Source organism: Podarcis raffonei, chromosome 2 (genome assembly GCF_027172205.1).
Source record: "Podarcis raffonei isolate rPodRaf1 chromosome 2, rPodRaf1.pri, whole genome shotgun sequence".
Lineage (NCBI taxonomy): Eukaryota > Metazoa > Chordata > Lepidosauria > Squamata > Lacertidae > Podarcis > Podarcis raffonei.
Window position 1 is genome coordinate 48,872,772 of NC_070603.1, and position 18,981 is coordinate 48,891,752.

Consider the following 18,981-nt stretch of genomic DNA (forward strand, 5'->3'; position numbering starts at 1 on the left):
ACAACCATTCCCTAATGGAGACATGCCGCACTTTGGACAAGCAAGACTACATTACTGATCATCTAATGCGGTTTGGAAAAAATGAGTTTTTACAAATAGAAGGAGCCCACGTCAATGTGCAAATAGAAGGAATTTGTGCAATGAAGGAGCCCAAATGTAGTAGTTAGTAGAATGTACATGCTACATGTAGTCCCTGCATATAGTACAGATTAAAGAAAGGGATTAGGAGAGCTTTACAAAAGCTGTTCACACTAAGGATGAGCTTCACAATAAACATTTTACCTGTGACCTTCTGGTATTGGAACCATTTTTCAAGATATCAGCAGTGCAGAAATGTTGGAAATTGTATTTCAAAGTTTTTTTCAAAATATGTAGATCCATCATCACTTTTTGTCACAGTTTTGTCACAGCTTTGTCCCTCACTGTCCTGGAGCATATCTGTGTCTCTCTCTGTCATACTTTAGCTGTAGGATTCCTCACCGATGGATGACCTGGAGGCCCCGTACCTCAGCGAAGCTCAGGAAGAGTCAGGAATCTTAGTCCAAGGAGCCTGGGGATCATCCTGGGTGTAGTTCCAGCAGCTCCAGCTTGAAAGTCTCAGTACCAGGCTGAAGGAACTGTTGGAACAATATCTTTCTACTAGCTCTGTATGGCAGTCACAACTAATTTACCTGAACTGCTGCTTCTTGACTATGCCCCTGCCTGAACTGATAGATATCTGCCATAGCCCCTGGACTGGTTTTGGAGTCTTACAGCAGAGCCTTTCCATCTGGGACCTTGCCTGAAATGGAGCACTTTCCCATATACAAACAATTCCTCCTTTGGGAATTGTGTGACTAGGATAGCTGTTGTGTTTGTCTCTCAGGACCCATGTATCTCAGTACATTTTTTCTGGTACTGTGTGTGTAATGGGTTGGGGGAGGAATTTTGAAATGGCATTGTTAAGTAGCTTGGATCTGGGAAAAGGTAATACCTTGCCTTAGTTTCTGCAAATACACAAGTGTATTAAGCCATAAAAGAAATGGTTCTGTTTTAAACCAGTCTTTGAACCCTGTTGAGGCCATGCTTTCACTAGTTTCTAAATTCCTTCTTCATAGCCAAAAGGGAGAAGTTTGTCATTCCTGGTTTAGTATTATGTCTGAACCAGCCCTTTAAATTGATGTGAGCTGTTGGATTGAGCTGCTATTAGTGCTGGGATATAATGCACTGCCATATGAAATCAAGAACAAGGATGTTGCCGTGTCCTTAAGACTTTCAGAAGTTATCAAATCATTGGGTTCTCGGTTAAAGATTGCTTACTGTGCGATATGTAGTATTTGCAGTAGTCTACTTCATGTTACAATGGCCTAGAAGTGCAATTCTTCCTAGATGCAGACAGATTTATGGCACTCTGTATTCATCATACTTCATCTCCTGAGGGAACCAAGTAACTTTTTGACAGGAGCCCATAGTATCTTTGTTTTTCAAAAGGGAACCTGTTTCTTTGTAAACTCATGTTCAGTAGTTGTATAACAATACTCTGTGGTTTAATCTGATCTCAAAAACTAATACTGTTTACTAAATCTCGTATGAATCAGTCAACAATACCTTTAACATGACACAAATGCAACCGGCAGGACTAAATTTCATCAAGTACTTCTTAAATCTGTGTTTGTGATCATTTTCCCTGTCCTTCAAAATAAAACCAAAGACTGCTTTTCAACTTGTTATAGATTCTACAGAGAAGAAATGCAGCTGTAAGAATGCCAAGGTCTGAGTTCATTAGGAATGTGCAAGGTACAATCCATAGGAGTTATTGACTTTTCAACCTTATTGGAAAAAATCAGTCATGCTTTTCTTTTTTTCATAGAAAGAACTGTGTGTGTGTGTGCGTGCGCATGCACGCGCTTTTCTGATAACATTCCACATCAACAAAGCATGAACAAAAACGATACAACAAAGAAAAAGAAAGATCTTTCCTTTCAAAGATTTCAAGGAATTGACCCCCAAAAAAATATTCTACTCCATTCTATTCCAGATTTGCAAATCTTTTCTAATTTCTTTCCAAGCCCTTGAGTAATTATCATTCAAGATATTGCAGTTATTTACTGTTAATCATATCCCCAGGTATTTTACTTTCTTTTCACTCTTCATACTTCTAATTCTTTCCAAGTCTTTCATGAGTTGAGCATCCGTATTTTTTACTAGCATTGTGACTAGTTGTTTTTGTTTGTTTAGTTTAAAACCTGCTAAGTTACCAAACTCCTTTAATTCCTCCAAAACCACTGGTACACTTTCTAGTGGGTGTTCCAACGTCAAAACAACATCATCCACATAAGCTTTTAACTTACAACGTAGTTGGCCCACTTTTATACCCCTTATTTTGTCATTAATTCAATTAATACAAGTGTGTGTGCATTGTATCAGTGGAAATTGCTTCACAAAAGTGTGGTTGTTGGGAGGAATTGTACTAAATGCCAAGAAATTGTCATGAGGCCTTTAAAAAGAAATTGCAAACTGATGTGGAACAATAAGAACCAAATTTAAGATTGGAAAAATGAGAAATGGAAAGAAACAGAAACTTACATATTTGTCCACCTCTAATACCCACTACAAATAACCATATACTGTAAACTTAAAAACAAAAACAAAAACCACACCAAATCCTACGTACCAATACCCCTCTATTCTCCATATTCCAAGTCTGAAAAGTTTAGTTAGGGTTTAATATGTGAGTTAAATTGGTAACTCATTTTGAGAGCTTAGCATACATTTTACTTAAGCTGTTTAACAAGTTCCACCATTGATAAACTAGACTTATTATGGAAGTTTAATCAATTTTGAAATGAACATAGAATCCTATGCTAGGAAACCATGTTAATTTGGGTCTTGTTGCTTTATGCTCTCAAGTTCACAGTGATTTATTTATACTTTAATACCATTATCCATAGTATATAGTATAGGATGGGGATTTTCTAATTGTTTCTTGTTCTTATATAAAAGAACTTTAATCATCTATATTTGCATTGATATTGCAAAAACAATAAATTTACAAAACTTACTGAGTCAGGTAAGTTCATTCTCTTAATTAATAGCCTTTCCCAATCCTCCTCTAATATTGATTTAGGCAAGCTGAGAACCAAAAGGTCAAGAAAAGGTAACTTCTTATCGAGATATGTGGTCTTACTAGATCATGTTGAGGCACACTGCTGGAGACATCCAAGAGCTCTGCCCTCATTTACTTATGTTTTGCCCATTCTGATAAGCTATCTGCTCGACTGTGTATACTGCAGTTGAACAAAGAGAGCTTTTTAAAAAACATTTTCTGTCATATATTGTAAGGAAGAAATCTATGCTGTTTAATGCAGAGAATGATGTTTCCCAAGTTGTATCTCTGCAATACATGAAGTCAATATTGATGCATTCTGTCCACACATAGGATTAATATGTGGAGCACAGGGTGTGCCTTCTGACTCCACTTCTGACATCTGTGCATTGAGTGTGGACAATTGCAGCTGATGCAATCCTTTGCAGGTGCCCATGCTCAATGCATAGACACTGGGGAGTGGGGACGGCACAACATATGATCTAAGGGACAGTTTTGTGGGCTGTTGCCTGCCTGTAGCCAGCCTTTCTCAACCTGTGGGTCCCCAGATGTTGTCGAACTACAACTCCCATCACCCCTAGCTAGCAAGGCCAGAGCTCAGGGATGATGGGAGTTGTAGTTCAACAACATCTGGGGTCCCACAGGTTGAGAATCGCTGCAAGACCAACACCAGATTTAGGGTGGTGTGGGTGGTTCCCTTGTTCAGGGCACAACGGAAAGCAAGAGGGATGACAGCATGAAAATAAGAAATATGGGGAGGGGTTTTGTCATCAGTTAGGGAACCATCACTTAGAGAAGCCTGCCCCTGTTCATACATTGCCTATTGCATGGAAGGAGCATGTGAGAGGGCCAGGCCTGTACAGACGGTGGGGGGAGCCAGGTATACATACCCCGGGCCTTGCTGGGATAAGCCAGCCAAGGTTCTGCCAGGAACCAGCTGCTTTTTTGATTGAGTTTATAGTAGGGTTGCCATATTTCAAAAAGTAAAAGCCAGGACACCCCAAAAGTTGTTGAGTTGTGTTTTTTTACAAAAACGCCAAAAACCTGCTATTTTTCAATTGACTTGCCTAAGATCCAGGACAAAGTACCGCCTTTCAGAAATCCCCCCCCCCCCGATGTCAATTCCAGCTTTGAAATCCCATTAATGTTAACTTTATTCTAACAAGACTGCCACCCCAGGGCTCAGACAAGCTCTGCACAGGCCTGGATAGGGCTATTGTTACTCTAAATAACTGATAGGCTAAAAAGCTGTCATGAAAATATACCTGTATATTAATTTGGAGACTAAGAAATCTGCGCTAGCATAGTTAAAGTAGTGTATTATGTGAAGCTAATGGAAACCTGTCCTAGTATAATGTCCTTCTGTTTCAGAAGCCCATTGATAATATCTTTTGTTAACATATTTCATATATATAGGGTTACAGCAGTGGACCTATCTTTAGGATACTCTGCTTGCATTAAGTTTCCAGTTTACTTTAAAACTCTGGCTCGAGTTTCTGTAATGAATGATTGAAGTGCCCATTATTTACCTACATAGATAGTACTCATATTGTTGTGTTGCAACAGAATTCTTTGTGAGAGCATTTGGAGTTTTATAAAAATGTTAGCACTATTCTAGCATGCAGAGTTTGATTCCTGCTCTTCAAGATAATTTGGTAAAGAGCCTTAGTAAGTGTTAGATGAATATAAGCATCTCATGATACTCCAGTCACCACCAGCTCTTATACATATTCAGGAAGTTTTTAGGAGCAAGTAATTTAGATTGAAATGTAAATATATTGCATGAAAATAATGGACACGCTTTTAACAACAATTATTACTCCATAGATGATTGTGTAGACATCTAGGTATTGTATAAATGGGCTCTTAAGACAAGCTATATGTATATATATCTATCAGTCTATCTAGCTATCTATCTAATGGTTGACAAAGCAGTTTTGTGTTGTCTGCCAAATAAATATTTATGCGGAGATAATTTGAATGTGCTTTTTTGCATTTATAAAGATCCTAAGTAGCCACTACTTTGCACTTAGAGCTTTTTGTCAAAGCTAAATTTATCCTTCATTTACACAGCTTTTTAAAAGGGACACATGCACAAAGCAACCCATGTTGACATAAATAATTAGATCACATTGTGGACTATCTATGCACTAGCTTTTAGGTATTTATTATATTTTAATGGAAACTGTTTCTGATTTTTTATATGTTTATGAAATATAAAATCTGTCTTTGGAAGACCACAAATGGAATGAACTTTGCTGTGGTGGTAAAGTGTTTCCTAGCAACACCATGTCCGTTATAGTCTTCCTTCCTTCCTTCTTCAAGCTAAAAGCAAAGTCATGTCCATTAATTCCCAGCTGCAATGAAAACTTTTTCAGAGATTTTGTTGGCTTCCTACTGTTCATGTTTTCATCTTGCTCAGATGTACTGGGGGAGAAACCCCCTCTGCTACTCTGATCTGTTTATCTCTCTCCAATTTCCCTTCAACAAGAAAACCCAGAGTGTATATATTCACAATTAATGCTCATTTTACATTTAAAACAAATCAGGTGTCCTGCAGCATGATGCCTCCCTTGATATAGTATCATTGTGGTTGTTCAGACAGCATGCATGACATACTGAAGAGGTAAAATAAAACATCTTCAAGATTTATTTTAGACTGCACAGAGTACTTGCCTCCTTTTGTGCCTGTATAATGCAAGCAGTTCTTTTTTTCTGCCTGAGAGCAGGGTGAATAGTACTTTCTAAGAACACTTTATGAGCAGCAGAAGGAGTTTTATAGGGCTTGTTAGTATGTGGTGATTCTTGGCCATTATAAACTGAGGTTGCCTTCTCCAGGCTTGTGAAAAACAAGCCCACATCACACAGTTGGCAGTAGCAAGAGAGAGCTCAAGGACTAGCTGTGAAAGGAAAGTGAACAGTTTACCTTCAAAAAAGAAATGGTCCAGATTAGACATAATGGTTCAGCAATAGTACCAGTAGGTATACCATACCTAAAATAAGTTGAAGTATCCAATTCCCTCCCACCTAAAGCTGTACACATACTTTCTGTTCAAATAGAAAAGATTATATGAAGGCATAGTTAAGTCTGATGTACTGCTTCTCTGAGGAACCTGTCAGCACTAGCTGAGTGTTGCAAATTGTACCTTGAAGTTGTCCCCTGTCTCTTTTGAAAAAGTAAAAATGGGTGTAAAGGTAAAGGGACCCCTGTCCATTAGGTCCAGTCTCGGACGACTCTGGGGTTGCGGCGCTTATATCGCTTTATTGGCTGAGGGAGCTGGCGTACAGCTTCTGAGTCATGTGGCCAGCATGACTAAGGCACTTCTGGTGAACCAGAGCACTGCACGGAAACACCGTTTACCTTCCCGCCGGAGTGGTACCTATTTATCTACTTGCACTTTGACGTGCTTTCGAACTGCTAGGTTGGCAGGAGCAGGGACCGAGCAACGGGAGCTCACCCTGTCACAGGGATTCGAACCGCCATTCCCCAGAGGATGTCCCCTAACACCAGTGCTTGTGCATACTGCCCTTCAAGATAGGGAAACATGCCCTGATGTTTTTTTGGTGCAGGGTTGTTGCTTGAACGTTCCTGCTAGAAACATTCCCAAGGATTTTTATCAAAGAACAATTTTATTTTATTTTACTTCATCACAGTAAACAAGCACATTGTTTAGATGCAAGATATGTGATGTTATCTCCAATATTGTGCAGCTGTCATAACCAAGAGGCACCATCCATATTCATATTTATTATTGCTTCTGGCATTAAAACTGATTCTTTTGGATTTTTGGTCACAATCCTGAAAAACTTATGTGTAATTATGCCGATGTCAGTGTGACTATTTTTTGAGGCAGAGATTATAAAATAGCATGATCTGTATAATAATTAAGGGTCTTGGATATTCCCATTATAGATCAGATCATGTCCTTTTGGTTAGCTTACCAGCCTTTGATCTGTATCACATTCATGCATCAAATGCCATCGCATGAATGAGAAAATATATTCCTGAAAGAAGTTGCTCAAGCACTCTTGTTCCTGATTCCTATTCTCTATGTCTATGTTTTACTGATCAAAAAGTACAGGTCCTATTTCCTCTGAGACTTTTTTACCTTCTGGATGCTGACTGCCAAAGCTTTCCTATTATCCATTTTGCTTTTCTGTGTGATCAGAATTGTCTGTACACATTTGTATGTTCAGAACAACGAAACATTTAAACAGAACTACTCACTTTACAGATCATAGGGACCTACTGAAATTGTTAGCTTCCATGTAATTCCACATGTCAAAATAGTGCAAGATCATTAATAAATATCCAAGCCCATTTAAAAAGTGTTCAGTGAAATGGAAGAGCGAACAAGTAACTATTCACTTCAGTTCAATTTTTAATTCATTTTTATGGTTAAAGAGTCAAAATACTGCTTGTTTGTAGTATGTTAAACTGTAGCTTCAGTGGGATTATGTTTCTTTAGTTGGCACTGAATCATCATCTCATTCCTGAATCTTGTATATATTTGTAGCTGTGACCCAAGAAGGCTTAAAGATATTGTTTAGATTTAATTTCCCACTGAATTTCTTTATGCAACAGCTTTGCTTGGCTGTGCTAGACCACAGTTGTTGATGGGTGGTTCTGGTGCACATAAATCACTTTCTGCTTCATCACAAGCACATTCTGTGATCCTGTGGTTCTAAGTTCCAGGCCAGTTCACTGCGTTAGTGCAACTCCACAAGTCATGACATTCCATTGCTGCAGGGGTCACCGCTCCACATCCATTAGTGTTGCAGCTCACCAAATTATGCAATCAGAACACAAATTACTTTGCCTCCAATTTGTGAAAGGGGTTTCAGCTATTAGATGTTTTTAACCTTCTTGTGTTTTTGTACAAGGGAGGCTGCAATTTTTACTGTGACATGGTTACTCCTGAGTAGTTTGGTTGTAGCCTTTGGCTGCTGCAGAATTCCAAGTGTGTATATTAAAAATCCAGGGAAATCCAAGACTTAAAATTAGTTGATAGCAAGCAAAGACACCCTTAATAATTTGGAGCCCTTAAATGATCTTCACTATTTTAAGGTAGCTTTGCAGGTAATAAGATACGACACTAAGTAGAACGAGTGCACTCATTTTCCCACCCATAACCATATTTTGTATAAAGTGCACATTTATTTTGAAATGTTCCATTTCAGAGTTTTGTACAAGCCCACAATCTAGGTTATAGAACCCTGATATAGCAAAAATGCACGTGGATTAAATTTCCTTTTATTGAGATTACACTTGTCCCCTAATAATTTATAGATACTTGTAGCAGGAATCCAACCACAGTCTCAGATTCTTTAGGGGGATGCTTATATAGAGCTAGTAACATGTCATAAAATTATAGATATTCAAATGTAAAAAAAAATAGGAATAAGATCTAGCTGCAGTAGAAGCTTAATTCTTTTTTGCTATTAAAATCAACCCTAAAGATACATTTATGACACTGAAGACTACATGTATTTTTACGCATTATTTCTCTTTTGCCTTCTACTTCCCATAGTCATCCTCTAAGCAAAAAGATGTTCCTTACACCAGCAAGCATGTTTGATACAGCCTTCAACTTTCTTTTTGAGTGCACAGTAACATTGTTTAATGTGCCTTGAGCATAGAATCTTAGTGCAAATAGTATTTCTTGTACTTATCTTCTTCATTTCTTCAACCAGATGGCTGCCCTGATTTGTGCAATGGCAATGGGAGATGCACACTCGGTCAGAACAGCTGGCAGTGTGTCTGCCAGACCGGCTGGAGAGGGCCTGGATGCAATGTTGCTATGGAAACCTCCTGTGCTGATAACAAGGATAATGAGGGAGGTGAGCAAAAGTCTTCCAATTCCCAGCCCCTAAAGAACAGAGGGTTATGTGCGGCTTCGTCATGAGTCATTTTACTAGAGAAAGACCCCCTCTCCTACTATTGTCAAGTGTTGTTGTTACATTTCCTTCGAAACAAATGAGATGGAGAAAGAAGAGCTCTTGTGGGGGAAATGATGTGACCTTAAAGACTTCTTTTTAAAATGTAGAGCTTCATTCATCTCTGGTGAAACTAAGGTTTTTGCTGCCGGAGTTTACAGTTGGGAATTGTATGGTTTAGAACTTTAGGACTCGGTACTGTCTTCAGGTATGCACCCTTTATGACCTAAAAGTCCAGAAAAGCAGCCTGCGCTACACATTATTCAAGCAAAGATACAGCTGATTAAGTAGGATACTTTACAAAGTACTGTAAATATTTGTTAGAGCAAAGATGACAGGCAGAATCTTAGACAAAGGTAACACAAGAAACTTCATATTCTACGTTCAGAGATGCAGTTGAAAAGCCAGCTGCCAATCACCTGAAATCATATAGGACATCACATGTTGGCAGATAAAAAGATGGTTAGGCTTCTGAAGCCCACAAGGGGCTTCTAAAGGCCTGCCAGTTGGGGTGTGTGGAATTTTGAAGGCACTGCACACCTGGCTCCTGAAGTGCTGCGGATCAGATGTCTGAAAGTGCCGCACAGTGCTCTTTGCAGGCGGCTTGCAAGAGCCCTGAGCTGTGCTTTAAAGTCCTGCTGATCAGACAATTTTAATCCATATTTAGTGTTTCATTTTAGCACCAGAGGTGGATTTAGGGCAGCATGACTGGTTCCCTCACACGGTGCACAGGGGCTAGGGGGGTGCCTTCCCGCCTCCTTCCCAATGCCACCCCGTTAGCATTCATCCTGCTCCTTCACCCAGGGTTGTTTTGGCGAGGGTTCGGCCCCAGGATCAGTCAATCTATTTCTCAAACCTACTAGGCAAGCAAAAAGCACTGATGCAATGCATTATAATTTGCTTACATTTTAAGGTATTGGAACAAACCTTGGGGACATACATCTCCCTCAAGCTATTGGGCTAACTATACTTGCCAGAATTGCAAACAGGAATGGCTGCCTCCAAAATAGCTATGTAAATAAGAGCAGAATAATTGCCTTGGTGGGGACTTCCGGGTTAGCGCCAGCGCTGAATGGCGGATTTCTCCCGGAGCTCCGGGAGAGATCTGCTTCGCGGGTTCGGGTCTTGTTGCTCACGGCGGAGCAAAGACCCTTAAAAGTCACAGGCGCGTAGCCTGTGAACCGGAGACTCGGCGGGCACCTTTGCCCCCCCCCGACGTTGTGAAATAGCCTTTTTAAAGGCTATAGATCAGCGGAGGGGTGCGTGGAGCGGTGCTGAGAGTCGCTTTCACCCAGCCTGCGAAGCGAAGCCGCGTCGCCATCAGCGGAGAGCGCTGACTTCTTCCGAAGATTTTGGACTAAAAGAGAGCAACTTTCCGTGAGTAGGATTGAGTTTGCATTACAAATTGGACGTCAAAATTAATGAATTTGGGCACCGAGACGGATAAGTACTAAAAAGGAAGTCTGCTTACCGTCCTGCAGCAAGATTAAAGCGAAAGACAGTGAAGCTGTAACTTCTGACAGGAGCTTTTATGAGCTAAGAAACCCAACACCAAGCAAAGAACTCCCCCCCAAAAGGCAGGGGAGGGGGGGAAGAAGGCTTTAAAGGGATTTCCTGCCTAATTTAAAGGAGATTGAACTGATTACCGCTGCTTATCTACCTGGGGGTCGGACTGCCGGAGGAAAGACACCGGCTAAGGACGGTTGCTACAAATAAGGTTAGAAAGTAACTGACATATAGACTTTGGTTACTCTCAACTTGAAACATCGTATTTGGTTACATAGTAAGTCATTTGCAGGACACTTTTAATTGGGATCTTTTACAAAGTAAGGGACTTGGAGGGCTTTTGCTTTTTGGAAGTGTGGGAACAATTTAAAGTTCAGAAACTGATTTTGCGCCCTCTAGAGGATTTGGTCAGCTTCAGGAACTAAGTGGAATTTAAAACCTGAGAACTTTTTATTGTTGACAGTTTAAGAGTGTGGGAATGACCTTGAACGAAAGACTTTGTTATGGCAGATGGTAAACAGAAAGAAGATCCACAAGAAACAACTTTGAGATCTGGTAGACAATACAAAGTGGACTCTTCTATGCAAAGAAGGGCCTCTGTATCAGGGGCCCCGGGAACTGCAGCTGCAACAAAGGCAAGAGTGAAAACAATGTCTTCAGAAGATGCGTTTACAAAGGCCTTGGGAAAAATAAGTGATTCTTTAGAGGAATTAAAGAAGCAAGGTGCTGAAACAAATAAGAAAATTGAAGAAATCTCTGGGAAAATTGATCTGAATACAAAAAGTATAACTGACCTTGGAAATAAAGTGAACTCTAATGCAGAAGCAATTGGGAAACTATTGGAAGATTCATCTACAACGCGAAAGATAGCCGAAGAAGCTAAGGAAATTGCTACTGCTGTTGAAGGGAAACTTCCACCGGTGTACAGGAAATTGGATGAGTATGAACTGACACTTTCTATGCAGGATATGCAACGCAAGGAGAAAAACCTAAGGATTAGACTTGTGCCGGAAAAAGAAGGAGACAACTTGGTGGATTATTTGACAAAAGAGTTTTCTGACTTTTGGAAGCAAGATTTGAAAGAAGAAGAGCTCAAAATTGAGAGTGCATTTAGGTTGGGAACAAGGCAGAAGAAGAATAGACCCAGAGACTGCTTGATAACTCTAAGATCCAAAGAAGAGAGGGATAAAATATTGAACCTGCATTATCAAACAACCCTTCGGATTGAGGACTCTTATATTGAGATTTTTAAAGACATCCCTAAAAGTATCTTGGATGCAAGAGGTCCTTATAAGGATTTGGTGACACTACTGAAGAGGAACTACATACTATTCAGGTGGGAGTTTCCCCAAGGCTTGTCTTTTAAATACAAAGGCAAGAAAAGAAGAATAAAAACAGTGAGTGATAAAGACAAGTTCTTGGGAGAACACGAAGAAGACCTACAGAAAGAGACTCATCCAGGAGAAGGACATCCTTCAAGATTAGACAAAGACACAGAACCACCGACAAAGGACGAACAACAATTGGGAGCTGTAGGAGGAATTAAATAACCCCATCATGGCTTTGCAACTTCTAACTTGGAATTGTAATGGTCTAAACAACCCCCGAAAAAGAAAAAATATATTTCATGCTTTAAAGAAAGATCATTTGGACTTGATTTGTTTACAAGAGACCCATGTGACAAGAGCACATAGAAAATTGTTAACAAATAAGAGACTGGGACAAGAATTTATATCTTCAGATAAAGTAAAAAAGAGAGGAGTGGTGATCTACGTAAAGGAAAATTTGCAGCCGAAACAAATCTTTAAAGATGACCAAGGAAGATATTTGGCAATTGAAATTCAATTTCAAGGAGAAAAATTTCTGATAGTGGGGGTGTATGCACCAAATGAAGGGAAAACAGAATTCTTTAAGAAGTTGCATGAGACTTTAACGGACTATATGGACTATAAACTGATTATGATGGGAGACATGAATGGAGTAGTTTCAACAAATATGGACAAAGCACAAAGACAGGTAGTCACAAAAGATGGAAGACTACCAAAAACCTTTTTTGAAATGACTGACAATATGGATTTGATTGACATTTGGAGAACAAAACACCCACGAGAGAGAGAGGGAACCTTCTTTTCTGAAGCCAAAATGACATGGACTAGGATCGACCAAATTTGGGTGACTAGCGGTATGGCGTCGAATATAAAGAAAGTGGAAATCTGCCCAAAAACTCTCTCCGACCATAATGCAGTAAAGATGGTGATGAAGCAAACAACAACTGGCTCTTTCAGATGGAGAATGAATGACACCTTATTTAGAGACGAGGAGATCTGTAAAAAGGCCCAAAAAACCCTGAAAGATTATTTTGAAATTAATCTAAGGACTAAAGTAGAAAAAAGAATAGTATGGGACGCAAGCAAAGCCGTGATGAGAGGGTTTTTGATACAACAAAATACATTAAAGAGAAGAAAGCAAAATGAGAGGAAGGAGAAAATTCTGGATAAGATAAAAGAAGGGGAAAGGAAATTAAGATTGAAGCCAAAATCGCAAGAGATTCTAAGAGAAATTAAATTCTACCAAACACAATATATGGAACTGATGAATCAAGAAATAGAATGGAAAATTAAACAAATGAGACAGAAGTCTTTTGAATCTGCAGACAAATGTGGCAAGTTATTGGCTTGGCAAATAAAGAAGAGACAAAAACTCAACACGGTAACAAACTTAGAAGCGGAAGGAAAGAACATATGCAACCCAGCAGAAATTAGGAATTGTTTTCAGAACTACTTTAGACAATTGTATACACAAGGGCCGCAGAATGAAACAGGTATACAACAATTCCTCGAGAAAAATGGGCTGAAAAAGATTTCGCAGGAAAGTAAGACAATTTTGAATCAGGAGATATCAATACAGGAAATAGAAGATGCCATTCAAAACATGACGTTGGGCAAATCACCTGGACCAGATGGACTGACTTCCAAATATTACAAAGTTTTGAAGGAAGGACTTATACAACCTTTGAAGGAAGTCTGTAATGAGATCATGAAGGGGAAAAGGGCACCCGATACGTGGAGAGAGGCCTACATTACACTTATACCAAAGACAGAGACTGAAAAGACCCAACTTAAGAACTACCGACCCATCTCCTTACTAAATGTGGATTACAAAATCTTTGCTGATGTTTTAGCAAAGAGACTGAAAAGAGTTTTGATGGAGGAGATTCATGGGGACCAAGCGGGCTTTCTCCCGAAAAGGCATTTGTCGGACAATGTAAGGAATATAATTGACATTTTGGAGAAGTTGGAAGTGAATATAAACACTAAGGCTGTTTTGATATTTGTGGATGCCGAGAAAGCCTTTGACAACATTTCTTGGAGTTTTATGTTGAAGAACCTCCGGGGGATGGGGGTAGGCCAAGGGTTTGAAAATGGTATAGGTGCAATATATTTTGAACAGAAAGCAAAATTAATTGTAAATAATGTTGTAACAGAAGAGTTTAAGATTGAAAAAGGAACACGACAGGGGTGCCCTATTTCCCCATTACTTTTTATATCGGTCCTTGAGGTTTTGCTTAATATGATCAGGAGGGACCAGTTGGTTAAAGGCATTCAGGTCGGAGTCAAACAATACAAATTGAGAGCATTTGCAGATGACCTGGTACTTACATTACAGGAGCCAGAAGCTAGCATGAAAAGAGTTTTGGAAATAATCCAAGAGTTTGGTCAATTGGCAGGATTTAAATTGAATAAGTTAAAGACTAAGGTATTGGAGAAAAATCTAACACAGATTGAAAAAGAAAGGTTTCAGAATGAGACGGGGTTGACTGTGGCTAAAAAAGTGAAATATTTGGGTGTGAACATGACAGCTAAGAATGTGAATTTATTTAAAGACAATTATGAAAAAACTTGGACAGAAGTGAAAAAAGATCTAGAAATATGGTCAAACTTGAAGCTTTCCTTGTTAGGTCGAATTGCAGTTATAAAAATGAATGTTTTGCCAAGAATGTTGTTTTTGTTTCAAACATTACAAATAATGGATAAAATGGACTGTTTCAAGAAGTGGCAGAAAGATATATCTAAATTTGTCTGGCAGGGCAAGAAGCCCAGAATAAAATTTAAGATATTAACGGATTCAAAGGAAAGAGGGGGGTTTGCCCTGCCAGACTTTAAATTGTACTATGAAGCGGCAGCTTTCTGCTGGCTAAAAGAATGGCTGCTTCTTGAAAACACAGACATTTTGGATTTGGAAGGATTTAACAATATTTTTGGGTGGCATGCATATTTGTGGTATGACAAGGTTAAAGCGCATAAAAGTTTCAAAAACCATATTGTCAGAAAAGCACTGCTGAATGTCTGGGTTAAATATAAGGACTTGCTGGAAAATAAGACTCCAAGATGGTTATCACCAATGGAAGCTAAGGCAGTTAAAAAGCTAAATATGGAGTCGAAATGGCCAAGATATTGGGAAATCTTGGAAAAGGAAGGGGACAAACTGAGATTGCAGAGTTTTGAAAAATTAAAAGGGAAGGTGAGAGATTGGTTACATTATCACCAAATAAATGAAGTGTTTAAACTAGACAGAAAAATAGGCTTCCAGGTGGAAAAATCAAAATTAGAGACTGAACTGTTAGAATCCAGTACTAAGAATTTGTCAAAAATGTATGATCTGCTGCTGAAATGGAATACACAAGATGAAATGGTAAAATCAAGTATGATTAAATGGGCTCAGGACATTGGTCATAACATCATGTTTGCTGATTGGGAAAAGTTGTGGACCACCGGGTTGAAGTTTACGGCGTGTAACGCCTTAAGAGAAAATATAATGAAAATGATTTATAGGTGGTACATAACCCCAGTCAAGCTTGCAAAGATCTACCACTTGCCTGATAATAAATGTTGGAAATGTAAAGAAAAGGAAGGTACATTCTTTCACCTCTGGTGGACGTGCCCGAAGATTAAGGCATTCTGGGAAATGATTTATAACGAACTGAAAAAGGTATTTAAATATACTTTCCCCAAGAAACCAGAGGCCTTTCTCTTGGGTATTGTTGGCCAGGGGGTGTTAAAGACAGATACAACTTTTTTTATGTATGCTACAACAGCAGCTAGAATACTTATTGCAAAGTACTGGAAGACACAGGATCTACCCACACTGGAAGAATGGCAGATGAAGGGGATGGACTATATGAGCTTGGCAGAGATGACGAGCAGAATCCGAGACCAGGGAAGAGAAGCGGCGGAAGAAGAATGGAAAAAGTTCAAGGACTATTTAAAGAAATATTATAAAATTGGAGACAGTTAGAATGATGTTGGATTAAAACAAATGGTTACTATCAGTAATGGTTATGACAATGAGAATAAGGGTGATTAGCATAACTTTATAATAAAATAAGGCAAGATTTCGCTGAATAACTGTAAGAATCTGGAATACAGAAACGGGAAGTAAGAGGAGGTCGAGGAAGTAAGGTTTAGAAATTGGGTTATGAAATGGTACTTGTTTTATGTTTTATTATTGTTGAATGTTTGTTCATGTATGTTTTGTTTCTGTTATATAAAAAATTGTTCAATAAAAATATTATAAAAAAAAAAAAGAATAATTGCCTTGGTGGTTCAGCCCATACTGCCATCTCTTGCATTACTCTGTGTTCTAAGGCATTCAGCTTGTTACCTCTGGAAATGTCATAAGCAGGTCATAAAGGCATCTCCTTTTCTTTACTCATAGTATCTGATAATCAAGGACCATGTTCCCTCTTAACACAGAGGCCTCACTTAGAAGTTATGTGTAATAGGTTTATCATGCCTATTGTTCATGGATTTGTATAATATTTGGCCATCACCAGATAATGTAAAAATGAATTCTTTGTGTGAATGATATCTTCCATGAGAAAAGGCTTTCTATATAGTCTGTCCTGAACCTGTCAATTTCATTTCCATCTATTTATCATTTCATTTATAATTTCAGCTCTAACTAGCCCTTCCCCAAACTGACAAACTGAATTGTTTATTGCAATAGAAATAATTTATTGCTACTTCATTTGAAATATTGAATACTTAACTTGACATTTGATCAAAAATAGTGGATGCAATGACGTCTAAATCTCTCAGTGCCACGTATGTTATTGTTGAAACATTCCTTTCCAAGCAACATTTTCAAAAATTTGATAAAAGTAGACTTCAGATCAGAATTCATCAACTTTTCATGAAGTCTTCAATACAGTACCTAGTGCCATATGATAATTAACAAAACTAATTGCCCTGTTAAACATTAAATATTTGCTCAGCATTTTCAACTAATAAATTTCTCCTTGTCTTGTCATCATTTCAAGAAGTATTTCTAAATGTTTTAATAAAAACCCTGATGCAGCATTCCCAACATGAAAAACTATTCTAGGACATCAAGATACGCATTTGAGTAAGTTTGCCAAATAGATTCAATAATTATGACCAAGTACTCAGAAGCCATGGGAAGAGGAAACATTCTAATCCTAGAAAAATTGCAGAAACTACTACAACAGAAGCACACAGGCATCTTCTCAGTAGCTGCCTCATTGTTATGTAAAATATTTATCCTGGAGGCTCACCTTCACATATACCCGCAGCTACATGCCACTAGCTCTTTTAGTAATCCACTTCTGAAAGTATTTCGAATGTATGTCTGAAGGACTTGCCCAATGTCACAGAGGAAACTTGTGACTGAGCCAAGAGTTAAAACCAGCCATTCTTTCTGCTACTCCGAATATCATTTTTCATCTCTATTGGAGCTGCTTTTTCTAAATTCTTTGGGTGTTCTTCATAACAGAAGAACAGAAATCTTCCAATTTCCATAATAGAGCTTCACCTCTCCATTTGTCTCTGCCTGCTGTGACATCCCCATAACTGTAGAATTTGAGTTACTTATGACCCAATACTCGTTTGTTCTTATAGTCTGTTTCCTTACTCCACACTGCTGCTGTGTTAACAAATTTTCATGCTTCTTCTCCCTTCAGTATTCTTATAGGGTTACACCACAGGGTGCCCTTGACCAGAATTTCTCCATAATTGTATGGCTGTTGGCAATTATCTTTAGTGGAAAACAGTGATAATGTTGTACTTTTAAGCATTTAAAGAAGCTAAAGTGTTGTTTACTAGATTTTCTGTCTGCTGGTTTGCAGGAGGGGGCAGGATACCCGGTGGTTTCTCTCTTTGTGCTTCCTTCTTTGTGTTCTTATGTCCAGCTGCTACAGCCTTAAAGGTAGAAAACTGCTCACAAAGGAGATACATAATCAAGGATGCTTTTGGTTTGTCATATAGAGATTATTAGTTAGAATCATACCTTTAAGTAGTCTCTCATCTTTATAAAGGCAGGGTCATGTTCAGCCTTACATGAGGCATAAATCAGATCCAAGGTGTAGAAATGTCAAACTAAAAGAAAAAATGCCATTCTACTAAATGTTTAGAGAGTGAATTCTAAGCTTTCAGCAGGTTATCTTCAGGTCAGAATCTCTGTAGGAGTTAAGTATAATTATTTCTGGTGTGCTTTTGCTGTCCTTCCCATGGAGGGGAATTCTGTATTCCTAATTATGGATATCTGCTAGTCTTATTAATCATACAAATACAGCTGGACACAGTGAAATCTCAGTCACATACTAGTATTCTGTTGTGGGGGTGGAACAAAATTTAAGTACCTTTTCATACAGAAATAAAATAAATTTCTGTGCCCAGGAGAAGAATGACACAGTATATGTGTCTTATGAAATACGGTATTTGTTTCTGATTTCATTAAACTGATTTTTTATATATATATAAAGTGTGTGTGTGTGTGTGTGTGTGTGTGAAAGGTGAGGCTTTTTATAAAATAATTTTCCAAAGGTGGCAGTCTAATTAAAAGATAGCATTTTCCTGAGGCCAACTCCCTGTTAAAGGCTTTCATTCCAGAATCCTTTTTTGGTTTTAAAAAGATGTTTGAAGTCCATTAATTTACTCTTTGCAGCATCCTTTAAAATTTAATCCCTCTTCTAATCAAGTCCTCAGTAGTCTAAATAACTGTTAAGTATCTTTGGTGGGGATTATGAACAGTTATTCAAGATTATATGACGAATCTAATACTCACAGTACTGTGATTAAATCTATAAATCTCTCAAAATGGCACATATAACCATTTAAAACACCATGGACTTAATTCAGAGAATTAAAATATTTCAAAACAAGATTCACAGGATAACAAAAGGCTAAAAGTTATTATCAAGTACAGACTTTTCTGGATTTCCAGTGTTAATAGCAACAATTAGATTGCTTGCAAACCTTGGGGTTATGTGAGTAGGCAGCTGCAAAATCCCATGTGCTTTTGGCTGGAGAGAGAGTCAGAGTAATGGTTGGTTTCTGTTTGAATCCAAGGCTGTGGTTATGGTGGAAGCAACACAGTTTTGGGGTGTTAATGCTGTGAACCCCTCCATCGTGGGCTCAGTTTGTATTATGTGTAAA

At 38.5% G+C, this 18,981-nt stretch overlaps 1 protein-coding gene across 16 annotated transcripts in view; it reads left to right on the forward strand.

Annotated features, from left to right (window-relative positions):
- Window positions 1–18,981, forward strand: part of TENM2 (teneurin transmembrane protein 2) — a 719,087-nt gene that overhangs the window by 632,429 nt on the left and 67,677 nt on the right. For 15 of the 16 annotated variants that reach the window (XM_053376484.1, XM_053376486.1, XM_053376485.1 and 12 more), the window contains one exon: window positions 8,780–8,926. The exons of the other annotated variant lie outside the window; for it this stretch is intronic. In XM_053376484.1, coding sequence (XP_053232459.1) covers window positions 8,780–8,926 — 147 coding nt within the window. The remainder of the gene's footprint in view (window positions 1–8,779; window positions 8,927–18,981) is intronic. 16 annotated transcript variants of the gene reach the window in all.